The sequence below is a fragment of the Scardinius erythrophthalmus genome (assembly GCF_964197995.2).
Source record: "Scardinius erythrophthalmus genome assembly, chromosome: 5".
Taxonomy (NCBI): Eukaryota; Metazoa; Chordata; class Actinopteri; order Cypriniformes; family Leuciscidae; genus Scardinius; species Scardinius erythrophthalmus.
The window spans coordinates 5,140,877-5,159,135 of NC_138225.1; the positions used below are offsets into that span (position 1 = coordinate 5,140,877).

Sequence of the window (18,259 nt, forward strand, 5' to 3'; positions counted from 1 at the left end):
TCACTTTTCTGCTTCCGGGGCCTTGAATCTCCTGCTTACTGATGTGGTTGGTACAGGTAAAGACAAAGTATCGCACAAAACCTTCTCACGCTTAGTTTTAAAGGAACACGCCGACTTTTTGGGACTTAAGCTTATTCACCGTATCCCCTAGAGTTAGATAAGTCCATACATACCCTTCTCATCTCCATGCGTGCCGTAACTCTGTCCGTTTGGAGCGCATGGAGATTAAAAGGCTATGTACGGACTTATCTAACTCTGGGGGATATGATGAATAAGCTAAAGTCCCAAAAAGTCGACGTGTTCCTTTAAGAAAAGCGTATATTGGCCAGCTTCACTTTATTTTCCACCTACGCCTAATTTCCAACTTTTTTTTGCGGACAGATTATTACAGAATTTCACTAGTTTTGTGATGTGAGCCATTTGTAAACCTGTTTTCACAGAAACTTAAAAGGCTTCCATACAGTTTTCTTCCCCCAAAGTAAAAATTCAAGGGTTTAACTCTTTCAAGTTAAGATATTAAGACATAGGCTAAGTATTAAAATTTTTGTATTGCAGTCTCAATGCAAGATGCAGTTTTAATAACTCTGTTTATCATCATGCACGTCCTGCCGTTTATCAACAGTAGACTGTATTTTACGTTAACTTTGGGCTTTTAGGGAGGAAAGAAAACGATGCACTGAAATCGCACGGCTCTAGTTTCTTGCTGTCATTGCTGTAGGGTTGCTACCAGTTGCTAGCGCCCGATCAGTCGGAGCACCCTTAATTTTGGCCGAAACCAAAAATGTTTGTTAAAATTGTCAGTAGCCGAAATTTCAGTGCATCACTAGTTTTTACTTTATTTTTCGTCAAATAAATTTAGCTTTAGTGAGTATAAGAGACTTTCAACAACTTTTAAAAAATCTTAATTTTTACAAACTGGTACTTAAAATATCGATTTCTCGATTTTAATCGATTCTCATTTTTACAAACTGATATCGATTCTTAAATCCCATTCCCAAGAATCGATTAGTCATCCTGTTTTCAGTTGATGAATCAATGGGACATTGTAGCGCGCATCCCATCCAATAAATCGCAACAATCTTTGTGCTTTGTTACTATTGATATGAAACAAAGTCTCAGATTTCAAATTACGTCCATTTTCTTACGAAATTCAAAAACATAAATACCGTTTTGGCGCTGTGGCGTGAGATCGCTCTGGCGTCTTAATAATACCAGTTACAGCGTGAAATAAACATGAATGAGAATCTGAAAGTGTGTTAAAAGATAGAGTACAACTTATCGGAATCCGCATCATGTCACATGGAATCTCCCAATCAGTGTTTCAACTGTGGAAAGACGTCAGTAAAACAGCTTGTAAACAATGTCATGTAACGTCACATTTACCTCAGAAAAACCATATCCTGTGACCATAAATTCTGTCAACTTGAAAAATTAACTCTAGAGAGGAGCATTTTGCTAAATATATGCACCATATTACATATTCATTATAATTTGTAATGTTCTTCAATATTTAATGCATGTTTGAATAAATCTGGCAAGTTTTTATGACAGCCACCATTTAATGTTTATATTTCATATAACTTTATTATTATAAAAATAAATAAGTGTATTTTAAGTGTTTGCAAACAAATCATTTAATGTTTACCTTCAATATTAGGCTATAGTAGGCTAATGAAGCCTATAGGCTACAACTGACTCCCATAGTTTACAGCATTAGTTAAGAGATTTGTTTTCCTTGAGAAAATTTGTCATGTATTGTATCTGATATCCAAAATAATCAATTCTGGATCAATTGATCATAATCAATTTTCCTGTGGTATCAGAAATAGTATCAAATGTCAATATTTTTCAAGGTATTGAAAGAAATTCCAGTTTCGCTCAGACCATTGTGTTCATGCTTAACTTGCTCTATCAGCATTTTCAATATGTGGCTTTGCAATTTGCTGTGGGATCATATATGAGCATGACATCTTGAAGCTCATTGGCTACCAAGGCCACAAGAGTTTGGTAACTGATAATATCAAACATGCTGAATGTTGAAAATCTGCTGATGGGATGCCGGCCTAAACTGAACCTTGCACGCTTCTGCTCCAGTTTGCTCTGTATTGCTCTGCTTTAAGCGGTCAGGTTGATGATGCTGATAAATGCAACATTTGAAGCATTCAAGAAGAATAGCCTTAGCTTGCTTTTAAAGAAGTTAAACAACAACAACAGAGTCTTAAGTTAAATAAGTGTGATGTGTTATCTAGTATCAAGACTAGTATTTATTTGGTCATCAACTAAACTGCTCCATGGCTTGCAGATGGACAGACATCACAGCTTATTAGGGTTGGGAATCAAGAACTGGCTCATTTTCCAATAGCAGGCCTCCAGAAAGTTATCATTGATCTAAAACATTAATTCATTTAGCAAAATATGGCTTCAGAGGAAGTTCTTTGGTTTTCTGTATTTTCATTTTTATAGAATATCTGAAATCATTTGATACCAGGCCTTAAATGCAATGGATCAAAAGAATTGCTTTCTAAATAGTGTTCATTCTGAAAAGCGGAGAGAATTGTTAATGCAAACCCTGAGGAACCAGACTCTTTAAGTTTCCTTACTATTCCCATCGCTTCTGATTATCAATAGGCTGAAACCTTGGAGCAAAACAAAGCAGAACATCAGTTTTGAATTAGGCTAGACGTAAACACGATATTCTGTTGCTGCTTCATCTTTCACTCACAGCTGTCCTGTTAGTGCAGCGCTACATTTATCATGTGCTTTACTGTACCAGCCACAGAGAATTGAGCAGGAATAGTAATCTGGGGCTCGATAAATGTTTACATAAATGAAAAGGAAATTTCACAAAGCATTGTGATCTCAGTAGGTGCCATTTGAAATCAAATGAACTGTTTGTTTGGGGGAATTCATTTTATTATCTGATTTATTTATTTATTTATTTGTAATCATGATCAAGGGATAATCTGATTGTGCTTGTTGGCTGGGAATGGCAACTGACTGAAATTGATTTGTACTCTTAGACGATCTTGCCTTTGCAAACCTGCTTCCAGTGCTAAAATTATTTCTGGTGAAATTGGATCTTTTGGAATCAGTTATCTGATGATTTTCTAAAAACACATTACACATTAAATATGGTCGTTCTTGTTTATTTATTAATCTTATTCCAAATAATCAGTATGAACACACATTTTAGTGTTTGGATTTCAGAGAATAGCCTATCTCTGGTGTTCAACATATGTGTCTCTTGCATGTTTTTCAATAGATACCAGCAAACACACAATGTTTTATACTAAAAGTTTTTTATTTATTTTTTAGTTAAATTAAATGAGTAATTCCTCAAACACATTTTCAGTCAGTCAGTTTTTCACATTACAGGTGAGTTATGCCTTGTCTGTCACTTTTTGCTTGGGAAATAATACTGCAATTATAATTGCAGATTTAGACACAAGTATGCGAGGCTCTAATTACGTTATGCTTGTTTGAACACAAACATTTTTTTCCAGTCTGTGTAAAAAGGATTGAAATACTGATGCCTGTTTATGTTGAGGTTTGTTCTTGGAGTCGTTCAGTTTCAGTCAGTACCTCTTGTCATGGCAAATGTTGGAATATGAATTAATCCTGGGCTAGGGATTGATAATCACCGGCACATCGGCTTTCAAACTTTGATGAAATGGATGTAGCTTAGCTCTGGTTTTGCGATGCTTTTGTTGGAGAGGGGATCTTTGACATATTCCTCTATTATCAACCATCTGAACAACTTGTCTCCAGGACGACAAGACAGTTTCGTGAGACCTGAGCCTGCTGGTAAGCAAGTGTTCAGGACAGGAAACAATGCTGAAAATATGAACCTGATCAATCTTATCTATGAATCATTTTCAGTTTGAATTTCAGCAATTCATTTTGTGATCTCAAAATAATAATCTTTAATTTGACAGAATACATTTTCTAATTATTTCATGACTTCAATTGATCTACATAGGTTTTTTTTTTAAGAGTTGAATTGCCCTTGAGAAACACTGATTGTATCAACTTGATTCAGTTCTTTGGATAGCTATGGGCATTATGGTATTTAGTTATTTTATATATATTGAGATGTTGTATCACTGCCACGGCTGTTCGGTTGTAATTCATTTATAAATTTAGTCTACTACAAAATCATTTTGTTGTGCCTAGAAACTACTAATGATGGTCAATATTGTAACTAAATACCTATTTTCTTAAAGGGGTGGTTGATTATGATTTGACTTTTCTAACTTTAGTTAGTGTGTAATGTTGCTGTTTGAGCATAAACAACATCTGCAAAGTTACAACGCTCAAAGTTCAAAGCAAAGGGAGATATTTGCTTTTAAAGAAATAGCTTTTTAAGGACTACAACAAACGGCTGGTAGAGACTACACCACATTCCTTCAGGGTTAGTGACATCACCAACCTTAGAATTTACATAAACCCCGCCCCCGGGAATGCGATTTATAGATTATCTTGACAGAATATGCTAATCAATGACTAGAAGATAAACAAAAAAGTTTTTTTTGACACAGGCTGTTGGAGCTCCGCCCCCTGTGCCGGGAGCAGCAGCTCATTTGCATTTAAAGGCACAGACACAAAACTGCTTTTTTGCTCACCCTTAAAAAGTGACAATTTTAACATGCTAGGCTATATAAAAATGATCTGTGGGGTATTTTGAGCTAAAACTTGACATTAACACTCTGGGGACATCAGAGACTTATTTTACATCTTGTAAAAAGAGCATTATACCACCCCTTTAAGTAAGTCAGGCAAGGTAAAGTCAAAGACACATTGTGAAATAGAAAACATACTTAATGTGCATTGTTGAAGCAACAGTTCCCAGTGATGTTTGGGAATTGGGATTCACATATTTGTGAAGAGCATATTTCATGCTTTACTTATATATTTGAATATATATTTTCACTTGTATATCTTGAGTGTAAGAGATGTTACAGAGCAAAAAAAAAAAACGTTAAAAAACTGTTGCCATTAAAGTCAAAGAGGATTACATTTGCAAACATACTTCAAGTTCGAGTGCTGCATATTTGTACTCGCTCTCAAAATGGCAGCCAAGTGCTCTATGACCGAATCTTTTAGTTTTAAGGGTACAAAGTGTACAAAAACTACTCTGAATATAAACTTCCAAACACATACAAATGTATTTTAAACAATAAGCATTTATGCAGCTTGTAGACAATCTTATATTTTCTATGAGCTGCATAAATTTATACATATTTAGTATGTGTTTGTAAAATAAAAAATTATGTCGATCAGTTGTAGACCTCATGAAATAAATGGAAAATGTCCAGAATATTCTTGTCCTAATATAAACTAATGGCATGAATGAAACACTAATTGAGAGTTTTTTATTTTTTCTCAGACAGTGATTGTCTGGCTAACAATGAATGTCATGTTGTGTTTTTCTAAGTTTGCTTCAGATGGTATTTCTATGCAAAACAGCTTAATTTTACAATAGGGCTTTGAATAATAGCGCTTATGCATTTTAAGGCAATTAAAATGTTTTCCCTTTGTGACATTCCTTTCATGATGTTACTTAATAAAAATGATTCTTATTACTGTAATGAGAAGAAATAATTATATAGTATTAGATTTGTAAAGTAAAAATGTTTAAGTATACATCATTGTAGTATTTGCTGTAAGAAATGCAATCATGCTGATTAAAAATAACAACAACAATTATGTCCAGACAAGATTAGCAGCGATGTAATGAGATTTTGTTTAATTGTCTTGATCACCATCCAAAAAATAATCATCTTTTTCTGAATGCAAAATATACTGTATATTATTTTTATTTCTTTTGATTTGAATCTCAAACAAATGTACAGGTCATATTTCAGTGAAAAGGAAAAACAAGACTAATGGCATAGTGGGTCAAGTTAGACAATGATCAGCACTTTAATATTTAAATCATCCGTCTCATAGTAACCTGTATGTCTTCAGAATTTTAATCAAAGATGTATCATAGCTTGAAAGGTGTCATAACCCTCTTTATATATATTTTTTTCACCAGGTACATTCAGCCCTTGTATATGTCAATCACAGTTGTAACAGAATCTGCTTTTCATTTAACAGAAGTTGACCATTTTGAGCTCTAATGGGGTCACACCACTGACACTGTTAATGAGATGAAAGTCTTTTCATTTAAAGCTCAAAGACTGGAGCGACTGAGGAAAGAACGACAGAACCAGATCAAGTGCAAAAATATCCAGTGGAAAGAGAGAAACTCGTCTCAATCAGGTACAGTAGCGGTAGCCGTACTCAAAAGAGAAGTTCACACTCATTATCTCCTCTTCATTTCTTGTCCTGTGAATGTTTGATTTTTGTAGTAGACGACTTGAGCTCGCTTTTTGAGAAGAAGGACTTTAAGGACAGGCCCCAGAGCACAGGCAGTAAATCCACACTCTCGCTGAGGCTCGAACAGTGTCCCCAGCAGCTCAACAACCCCTTCAACGAATACTCCAAATTTGATGGCAAGGTGAGCACTTCTGTGTCTAGACCGAGTCTTTTCCTCTAAAGTGACATGCCGGATTATCTTTGAATACAGATGTTTTTCAAGGTCAACATGAGATCAAAATTCACTTTCTTAATAAATTTCCCTTTTATAGTTAGACAAAATAATGCATCATTATCAGTGTTATTTTAGAATTATTTAGATACTATTATAGTATTTTTATTAGTGTTTATTATTTATTGTTTTGTGTTTTTGTAATTTTTAATAGTTTAAGTAACACTTTACAATAAGGTCTCATTTGTTAACTAACATTAAAGTTTTTATTATTCGTTGTTTTTTATTTTAGTTAATGTTTTTGTGATTTTGTTGTGTTTTTGTCATTTTTAATAGTTTTTTAGGTAACACTTTACAATAAGGTCTCATTTGTTAACTAACATTAACTAACAATGAACAATACATTTCTTACAGTTATTATTAATCTTTGTTAACATTAGTTAATAAATATTACTGTTCATTGTTTGTTCATGTTAGTTCACAGTGCATTCTTTCAACTTTTTATTTTAAAAATGTATTAGTAAATGCTGAAATTAAAATGAACTAAGATTAATAAAATGCTGTAGAAGTGTTGTTCATTGTTTGTCCATGTTAACTTTAACAAATGAAACCTTATTGAAAAGTGTTAAGGTTTTTTTATATAGTTTTATTAACTTTTTTTTCCAGTTTTAGTTATTTTAGCACATCAAGTTTACTAAATGAAAATGCAAAATGTTGCTTTGGCGACTATCTGAAATAAAATGTTTTAAATGTTTTTTATATTGTATTTTATCAGTAAATGTTAATGTCTAGTTAATGTTTATTTTATTTCAAGTAATGAATTTTTTTTAATGGTTTTATTTTCAGTTTTAGATAACTATAATAACTAGGACTGTAAAGAGATTACAATTTTTTATTTAATTATTTACACGATGTGTCGCTAAATTAATCGCACATTGAATTTGGCTGAGAAATTACCCCCAAAGATAATTAAAGTCATTGTGTTAAATGAGAAAAGCATCAAATAGTCATTACAAAAAGTAGTTTTAGAAAAAAAAAAATGTTTTTGATTCAACATAGAATTTATTACACAAACTTTTAAGCTTTGGCCGGTAAATGCCTTAATTTTAACGCATTACTTTTTCCCATAACTAATTAATTCAAATAACATGTTCAATCGACAGCCCTAACATTAACTGTTCATGAATGGTGCAGGGCTGAACCCTTCCTCTCTTGCATGATTAAAAACAATAAACATGCTTATGAAATCACCAGTAACACCCATTGTTGAAAAATATGTAATGAGGCTTTAAATGAATGGCAGAGTTAATTTAATCAAAACAATTATTAAAGAGTCTTTTCATCATCCTCTAAGCAAGCTCTTTGTAAAGTACAGAACAGAAACACCTGGTGTCACACAGGTTTCTCTCCTGTCTCCGTGCATTAGGATCAGCTCCAGGCGATAACACCTTCGCAGAAAAGAGAAAGACTGCCGTTTTCATTTTTTGACAGTCTTGGAGATTTTAAGTGTAGTTTGTCATTGTGCATCAATTACAGCTGTCTTTATCATCTGTTCCCCTTTGGCTCTTTAGACTCATGTTTTTACAAACACTCTGTTTTCTGTACTATGAATTTGTCAGGAATGCATAAAGGCTTCCCTTCTTCCAGTAAAATCTTAAAAACAATCCAGAAAAATTAATGTAAGTTTATTTGAATCTTGTAAGTGATATTAACAATATCTTTTTTTAAGTCTATTCGAATTTTTTTTTTTTTTTTTTGGGGGGGGGGGGGGCTCATTTTTCTACTTGTACTGACAAACTTGGAGGAAACAAAATTAGTTTGAGGATAGAGAGCACTAATGTAGTCAGGATATTACACCAAAGCTAAAAAAAGGCCATAGTTTGACTATTTTTATCTATTCACCTGCTTTTTGCAGTATCTTTTCAGTCACAGGATTGCTTACAGACATGCTTCCTTCACCTTTCTTTTCCAGGGCCATGTTGGTACAACGGCAACCAAAAAAATTGACGTCTACCTCTCGATGCAGTCAACCCAAGAAAAGCTTCACCCCATGACGGTGGTCACGATGGCTAACGCTCGGGTCCACGATCTTATCGGGCTCATCTGCTGGCAGTACACCTGTGAGGGCCGTGAACCCAAGCTCATGTTAGTAGAAAAAACTTTACACATGCATCCTATATAAGAACTTATCTCTTCATATTACAGTGCGTTGATATTAACGTTATCCTTAAAGGGATACTTCACCGATTAGCATTAAACTTTGTATCAGTAGAAACCCGGTAGTATTCTCGAATGACCGTGCTTCCCTCCCTCATGTCCCCCTGAGATGAGAGATTTCTGTATTGTGTGTCTGGAAAAAAAACTCAGATGACGCAAAAATCTTCATTTAGCTCATCAGAGGCTTTTTTTGTCCAGAGGCGAGAGACTCCAGCCAGTAGGAGGAGCTCATCCCGCATGTGTTCAACCCGCCCATAGGGGGATCTCACGATTAAACACCGTCTTTTCAGTTTCAAGTCGACTAGTAGCCTAGTTGTATAATTTCTTCCGATACTGCCCTCTGTAACCGGTAGGCGTGGCTTGGGTGTGTCCTCGTAGGGCAGCGAAGCAAGTGCATTCTGGGAGTTGTTGTCTTTCATCCACATGAGCCAAAAATACATTTTCTGGCTTTTCTCAGTCTAGAAGGCACCAACTTCTAAAATAATTTCACATTTCTACTACATAAATGACCCAATTTAAATACACATTCATCTTTCCAGCGGTGAAATATCCCTTTGAGGCATCAGTACACTTCTCGAAATCGAAGAACGGACTTGTGTGATGTCATTTAGAACAAATTTTGAGTTCATTCCGGGAGTTTGAAACATCTTCGCTGTGAGTGTATCGGGGCCTTTAATGGATGCTTGTTTAGGGTGCCATAAATAAAATATTCTTGTTGTCAACCTGCTTGGAAAGTGCTACTCTCCAAGTAATGTACTAGTGATCCTTCCCAGAGGCATTTATATTCCTGTTCCATCTACCTCTGCTGCTAATGCCAGTCTTGACCTTTCCCAGCCAAGGCAGGGATTCCCCTGGGTTTCTTTCTCATCTCCTCATTCAGAGCGTCTCCGAGGTTTGCTGACCGAATAGTGCAGGAATTTTCTCCCTGGTACATGGTACAATATGAAGATTTATACTTCAGTCAGACTGAGGAGAGGGTAACCATTAAAATGGAGAGAAGACGAGGGGGGAAAAAAGCAGATTCCCTCTTGGGCAGCTTGGTGCCTCACACAGACAGTCTTGGTGGTTGATGTGAGACCTGATTGGCATAGCAATGAGCCTTTTCCCCCTGGAGGAGGGTCAGGCTGTAGAGAGGAAGAGATACACTACTTGTGTGGGATTTCAATGAGTCTACTACCTCCGTACGGCTTTGGCCATTACTAGAAACCTTCTGAAAGCTGCTTTTGAGTGAGGATCAAGGATGATCAATTCAAAGATGGTTCTTTCAGGACATTCAGATCGCTGTCAGTGCGGTCAGCCTCTAATTTCCCATCACCCTTTCTCCTAGAGTTAAGCTGAACTGCTTCTGTCAATCCAGTTTTTGAGTAGTTTATTAAAATGAATCCTAGACATCTAGTATAGAGGGTATCCCACAGTAGGCGGGAGTCAATGCGGTTATACCCACTGAGTGGCAAAAAGGCTGAGTGGCAGTGTTGGTGGAGAAACACATAAAAAATGGAAAAGATCTGTGCGATCGACTGTACAATCCGATTAAACAAGCAAACAGAGATATCTTTTTACAGACTTCTGAAAACTTCAGAAAAGAGAAGAAAATGGATCGCTGCAATTTGCTGAAACAACTTAACTAGGCAGCAAAATACCAATTTGCTGTTACCGTTTTGTCAGATGTGTTTAATTTTTGCGGTAAAATCATACCTTAGATTATATAACTCTTCAATTAAATATTTACCATCTTAAATTGTGTAACTGTACATTTAAAATCCCAAAAAGTCCATTATGATGAGCGCTAAAAGGGCTCTAAAATAGCTTTTCACAATAAACACAGTTTCCAAGCAGCTTTACAGAAAGTCAGAATGTTACATCTATAATGCCTTAGTGGTTTAATAAGTTTTAGGGTTGGGCGTACAATCACAAGTGGACTGTGTGTAAACGAGGTCCAAACCTTAAAGTCAAACCATTTGGGGTTACTCTGAAAATACATGACTCGAGTTATCATTAAATACACACTGCAACACAAAGGCCTTAAGGAAAAACTGCCAAAATAAGTAATTATGACTGAAATATATTGCTATTGTATAATAACATTTTAATTTACTATTTAAGTGTCATCTTACTAAGACATATTGGCAGATATAGAATGATTACTGTTATTTATATGCATTTTATGTAAGTATCTGCTATACTGTTATAAGCATCTCATTGCCATTTTGCCAATTGCCATTTGACGCATTGACATTACCAGCATCAGAATTTCATTTTGCTTTTTGGCCATATAAATATCAGCAACTGCACCAAATTGCATATTTCTGATCAGCTTGGACCTGAAATTTAGGTGTACCCCCACCTTGAATATGAGCTTAATTTTCTCACTATATCATACTATAAAAGCCTGATTTATCAGATATGATATTTGACATAAAAAGACATGTCTTTGTGTCTTATGTCAGGGTTAAGAATCAAGACTTTTGAGACAGACAAGGATCTTAGATATTCAAGAGAAAATAGTACATCATTTGGAGGTGAAAGTAAGAAGTGCATGTTATTGAAACACAAAAAGCCCAGATTCAGGCCTCTTCTCTCAGTCGGCTGTTATCTCCTCAGGCTGCCTGAGCAGGATCATGGGTCTGATTAACACTATGACAGTTAGTCTTTACAGCTCGGGCCTGGATTTCGACAGTGTGTCAGAGCTAATTAAAACGCCATCGTCCCAGCACAAACACCAGGGCAGGCACTGGCCTCGAGGGATGAAAGCTATATCATAAAGACAAAGCTTAACATGCCTGCGCTGAATGAATCGAGGAATAGGCTGCTGTTAGTTTTATATTTCTGATGGATCAGTTTTCCTTAAGGAGTCGATCCATTATGATATAAAACAAAGCTCTGGGCAAAAGTAATCTGGAATAGTGCCAGCCTACACCATATATAATGATACAACAAAAGGTTTAACCATGAAACCAGTGAAGTTAACTCTTCCCAGTGCTTCTCTTTTGATTCATCCTCATTCTGTGCCAGGCTGCATCCCAACAAATGTTTTTGCTCCTCAATGAATAGCCCTCATTTACATGCCCTGACTCATAAATTGTGTCTGGGTGCTTTTGTTTGATGTCCCTGTTGTTGTTGCCCTTCTTCAACAAACCAGAGCTTTTAGAAAGAGTCCTTCAGAGGCACTTTTCCACACACAGAACGAATAGTTTATCATTATCATTAATATTAATCATTTTTGAATTGAAGGGTTAGTAGTAATTTTAGAAGTAATTTTAGAAGTTGTTACTGGTCAAAAGTTTGGAATAATTAATATTTTTTTCAAGTCTCTTATAGTCATCAATGCTGCATTTATGTGATCACAACTGCAGTACAAACAGTACAAATGTGAAATATTATTATCATTTAAAATAACTGTTTTCTATGTGAATATATTGTAAAATGTAATTTATTCCTGTGATCAAAGCTGCATTTTCAGCATCATTACTCCAGTCTTCAGTGTCACATGATCCTTCAGAAATCATCATAATATGCTGATTTGCTGCTCAAGAAACATTTCTGATTATTATCAATCACTTCTTTTGCTACTTATGTGGAAATCCTTTCTCCTTTGTGGAAACCGTGAAACACTACCAATCAAACAGTAAGTTAGTTTTAAAAGCAAGTAAAGACATTTATAATGTTACAAAAGTTTTCTATCTCAAATAAATCCTGTTCTTTTGAACTTTTTATTCACCAAAGAATCCTGAAAAAATGTATCATGGTTTCCAAAAAATATATAATGTAGCAAAAACTGTTTTGAACATGGATAACAATAACCATTATTAATAATTGAGCACCAATTATTAGACCTATTAGAATAGAACACCATATTAGAATGATTTCTGAAGGATCATGTAACATGTAATGTAATTTTAGAATCATTTTAGACAATAATTTTCAGAAGCCATTTTTAAATATATATAAATAGAAAACAGTTCTTCTTTATTGTTTTTACTATATTTTCGATCAAATAAATGCACCCTTGGTGAGCATAAGCTATTTTTTTTTACTGGGAGTGTCTTATAAATGAAATTCATTGCAATGAATTCACACATATGATACGTGTGACTTGTTACCACCAATATGTGACCCTGGATCACAAAACCTGGTCACAAGTCGCACGGGTATATCTGTGGCAATAGCCAACAATACTTTGTGTGGGTCAAAATTATAGATTTTTCTTTTACGCCAAAAATCATTAGGATATTAAGTAAAGATCATGTTCCATGAAGATATTTTGTAAATTTCCTACCGTAAATATATAAAACATTTATTTTTGTGAGTGAATGCAGCACAATCGCCAACATAAATGAACAACTTTAAAGGAGATTTTCTCAATGTTTCTATTTTTTAGCACCCTCAGATTCCAGATTTTCAATAGTTGTATCTCAGCCAAATATTGTCTTATCCTTACAAACCATACATCAATGGAACGCTTATTTATTCAGCTTTCATGTGATGTATGAATCTCAATTAAAAAAAAAAAGACCCATGTAACTGGTTTTGTGCTCCAGGGTCACATATATGCCTTTGTTTCTTATAATGGGAACAATGTTTAATTTAAATGAGCAAATTGTACTTGTTTAAAATAGTAAACATACTTTGCATTGACAACAGCACTCTCTTTGAGTTTGATCTCTCTTATTTTCTCCTTTCTTGCCTCCACAGAGAAAATGTCAACACCTACTGTCTCCACATCGCTGAGGATGATGGGGAGGTGGACACAGACTTCCCTCCGCTGGACTCTAACGAACCCATCCACAAGTTTGGCTTCAGCACACTGGCGCTGGTCGAGAAGTATTCATCTCCTGGACTTGGGCCCAAACAGTCACTCTTTGTTCGAATGTAAGAAAGCCACTTAAGTCTGACTTTATCACCTCCAGTTACTACTAATGGCTCTGTGAAGAATAAATACATTTAAAGTCAACATCAAATCAAAATGTACCTGAATTACTGTCATAATATACATAATAATAGAATATCATAATATACATAATAGAAGTAAAATGAGTTGGGAACAGATTTATGCTGACAAAATTTAACTTGACATTTTTGTTGACATAATTTTAACTACACTAACGTTCAAAAGTTTGGGGCCAATCTTACCAACCCCAAACTTTTGAATGGTAATGTATATATTTGTATATATATGCATAGGTCCAAAGAGTAAAACGAACCATATCTAACCACAAATCTCTCTCCGTCATCAAATATTCAACTTTTTGGCGTTTGTCTTGAAGTTTGCCTCAGTGCACAACCTCTCATATGCTTGTTATGAGAACAATCTGAATGTTTTAGGTTTAAATGCCTGGCCGTTCACACAAGTCTTGAAACACTCAATCCTTTAAGTTTGTTGGAGATTTTTTCCTCATGTCTCTCCATGAAGCTCTCATCTTTGTGAGCTCCGTTAGATTGTTGCTCTTCTGTGCATTTGGGAATATCTCTAATCAACTGTTTGGTTAATCTGACTGACAAAGCATTAGGAGACCCCTGTTAATTTGAAGTTGCTAATTGGATTTGAATGGCTCCCTGCCAGACTGTCCTGCCTTTGATGGGGAACCTTGCTTTGGGCTGTAATACTCAATTTGGTTTGTAAAAAACAGTTTTGCTTGTTTGAAAAATGGGTTCTGCTTGTTTGTGTACGTCACAGATTTTTGGGGATTTTTTTTCTTGCACTTGCTTAGATTGGGTGATATTAGCACCAATTAACACATTTTTTTAACATTTTTATTATGAAATAAAGAGATGTTTTGCAGATTTTGGGTGAACTGTTCCTTTAACATTTCACCAGCGAGGAAATAAATAAGATACACTACCGTTCAAAAGTTTGAGGTCGGTATGATTTTTGTTTTTAAAAAACATGAATGCTTGTATTCAGCAAGGTTGCATTAAATTGATCAAAAGTGAGAGCTAAGACATGCATAATGTTACAAAAGATCAAATTAATGCTGTTCATTTAAACTTTCAATTCATCAAAAAATCCTATAAAATTATCTTGGTTTCCACAAAAATATTAAGGAACGCAGTTGTTTTCAGCATTGATGATAATAATAAGTGTTTCTTGAGCAGCAAATCAGCATATTAGAATTTCTGAAGGATCATGTGACACTGAAGACTGGAGTAATGATGCTAAAAATTCAGCTTTGATCACAGGAATAAATTACATTTTACAATATATCCACATAGAAAAGTTATTTTAGACTGCAATAATATTTCACATTTTTACTGTATGTTTGATAACCTAAATGCAGCATTGGTGAGCAGAAGAGACTTCTTTTAAAAACTTGAATCATCTACTGACTCAGCGGTAGTATAACTCCATTATAAGTAGCCATTTGCCTGTGGCATAAACTAATTTATTTATTTAGTTAGTTTTTTTTTTTAAACAAAAGTTTCATTTGTGGCCCAGCTGCTTTGCACTTTTCATTGTCTTTTGTCTGTATTTATTTGTGATTTATTCATCCGCTCTCAGCCGTCGGCTGGTATTCAGAGCTCTCTGGGTCAGATGCATGCTCCCTTCACGAGAGGACCACTGATGTGGCACTGCAGGACCCTGGGCGAGAACTGAGCCAGTGCTTGGCCCTCAGTGGGCCATCGGGGCCGGCGACCTCTTCTGACGTGAAGCCTGTCAGAAGCCCTGGCCCGAGGCTGACGGGTCAGGACTGCTAAATGGAAGTGGACAAGCGAGTCCACTGTCCTGAAAGTGTGCGCTCTCCGGTTTCTGGCCTGGGGTTGTTGTTCTGTTGATGTAGTCTATCGCAGTGATGCGTCCATGTGCTCAAAGTTTGACTCGTGGACTGCCCCTCGGCCCTGTTATGTGCTCGCCGACCACTTAAGAGTACAATACACTCTTTCTGTGTGCAAGCTTTTCTTCTGACATTAACTGCTCACACCAGTCCCGCTAAACTGTCATGTAAGAGTGATTCTCTTGAATCTCAAAGTACATCTGCGAAAAAATATTGGTTTCATATTTATACTTGAGTTGTGTGGTGCTGTTTAGTCAGCTGAATCAGTCTGACTCGATCGCAAGAGTCATTGGTCTGAATCAGCTCAGATTACTCGCTCGTTTGTTGAACCGAAGGTTATTAAGTCTCTAAAAGTGTGAAAATATTAAAAACAATATTAAGGGTTAATGAAACTTGGCTGATTAAATTACAGAGTAATTGTGTTCAAAATCCTGTAGAAATCACTGGCTCGCACATTTTACTTTTAAGTGATCACTGCCATTGTTTATTATGATTATGTGCAATAATTCGAATCATAAGACGTAATAGTAGCCGTGTTATTTTAGTTAGTATTTATTGATACTTTGAATTGGTTTTTATCTTTAGATTTTCTGTTTTCGTGTTAATTTTAGTTAGTTTTAGTAATAAAAAAAAAATCTGTCCATTTAGTTTTTATTATTATTTTCAGTTTTAATACTTCAGACTGAAATTTAAATAAAATAAAATAAAGAAACATTCTATTAACATTTATTTTGTTTCCATTAACGTAAAGGTTTCTTAATATTTAAAAATTTTGTTATCCGTAACACTGTTTAGCACTTTTATGCCATTCATTTGGCCATTTGATGTAATGATTCCAAAATATAATGCTATGTTATGATCACAATATCACTTGATGATGATGTTTTTGATTATTTTGTGCTCATAAGCATAGTTTCTAACCACTGTTGTTCTAGTTTCCTCAGGAAAAAAAAATCGAACTCACATCCAACTCATCTTGAACCTAATGGTTCGATATCTTTCATATAATTGAATATGACATGCTCTCATTGGTTGAGACTCAAAGCTCAGTCCTGAGAATCTGAGGGCATGATCTCAGTGTTGATGCTCTGATGGACAGGAATCTCGCATCTAACTCAAACGGTAAAGATTTATTCAGTATGACTGATGATTTGCCTTCCTCACCCACAGAAATGCCGCTCATGGTTTCTCCCTGATCCCAGTGGACAGCCTGAAAGTGACCATGAAGGATATTCTGCAGAAGGCCCTCAAAAAGAGGAAGGGCTCCCAGAAAGGATCAGGTGAGACATCTGAAAGATTCATCTCAGACTTAATGTGAAGTGATAGATCTGTTTTGGATTCAAGCTTATATTCCTATTTTGGGTGGCCTTCAATGTTATTTTACTATTATTTATTTACTATTATTAGAATTAATTCATATTTTGAACTAGCTTTTGTTTTTATAGTTTTAGTTTTCATTATTCATTTTGTTTTTGTAATTTTTATTAGTTTTTCTTTATATTTATCATTATTTTTATTTTAGCTGCATTCATTTTATCACTTTATATTTTAGTTAGTTGCCAATGTAACATTTATAATTTTTATTTGTATTTTTTTAAATCTTTATATATATATATATATATATATATATATATATATATATATATATATATATATATATATATATATATATATATATATATAAATATATATATATATATTTATTTATTTATTTATTTATTTTCAGCTTTATTTACAATTACAATTATTTACAATTACATATATATATTTCAGCTTTATTTACAATTACAATTATTTACAATTGTTTATTAACAAAAACAATTCAACTCAATAACAACTCATGCCTTTTCTTATATATCGGCATGAAAATGAAATGTTTTGGTGCAAGAAACCTTGACAAAAAAAGTGTACTTCAGGGGAAAATAATAAATGCTGTAAGAAGTGTAGCAAATGGTGCCTTTGAATTGTCAGTCGAACTGGAATTTGTGTGTGTGTGTGTAGTTTTCATCTTAGAAAGCAAGTGAAGCCGTCTGCTGTGATTTGGCCCGATAACCGTGGAAATGTGCCGTCCTAATTTGTCATCGCCGAATGGGCGAATCTGATAAGGCCAGAGACTTTAATACAAAAAGTCACAGGTAACGGATCGCCCCTTTGATGGCCATGATGAGCCGGGGCAGCGCTGAGATAAGAGGGGTGAGGAGAGGAGATTGAGCCGCAGACTGACTCGGAGACGGAGAAGTGCACATAAAGAATGGAAAGCAATGGTGCGGGAACGAAAGTATATTAGAGAGAAAATGGATGAAACGCAGAGAAAATGATGGTGCGTGGAGAGCCGCTGGAGCCTCATCTCTCCTGGATTTAGCACACACTGAGGTCAAAGCCTGCAGCGAGAGAGGTTCGCTTCAGTAAGGGTGCTGCGGGCGAGCGCTGTCAGTTTAAAGAGGCTATAGTCTTGCGTTGGCCTCGTGTGTATCCACACAGTCTCGTCAGTATGGCTCATGTACGCCTTCATCGACTCCAGATTGACTAGTCTATAGCAGGGGTTCTCGACCTTTGTGGAATCAAGGCACTCATTTTTCGAGACTCTAAAATACAAAGGTGTGTGCACATCCCTCGCATCGTACTTGGGCTCAGGTGCACGACAACAAGATAACAATAATGAAAAATTGATGTCCGCACACTGAAAATAACTCCTCCAAGCCACTTTTTATTGAACTTGAAACACCTCAGTTAGACACAC

The 18,259-nt window shown here is 35.3% G+C and overlaps 1 protein-coding gene across 1 annotated transcript in view; it reads left to right on the plus strand.

Annotated features, from left to right (window-relative positions):
* The window catches only part of mapkap1 (MAPK associated protein 1), a 34,773-nt gene that overhangs the window by 2,246 nt on the left and 14,268 nt on the right, over nucleotides 1-18,259 (plus strand). Inside the window, exons 3-7 of the mRNA XM_081366892.1 lie at nucleotides 6,175-6,264; nucleotides 6,354-6,502; nucleotides 8,505-8,677; nucleotides 13,442-13,618; nucleotides 16,690-16,799. Coding sequence (XP_081223018.1) covers nucleotides 6,175-6,264; nucleotides 6,354-6,502; nucleotides 8,505-8,677; nucleotides 13,442-13,618; nucleotides 16,690-16,799 — 699 coding nt within the window. The remainder of the gene's footprint in view (nucleotides 1-6,174; nucleotides 6,265-6,353; nucleotides 6,503-8,504; nucleotides 8,678-13,441; nucleotides 13,619-16,689; nucleotides 16,800-18,259) is intronic.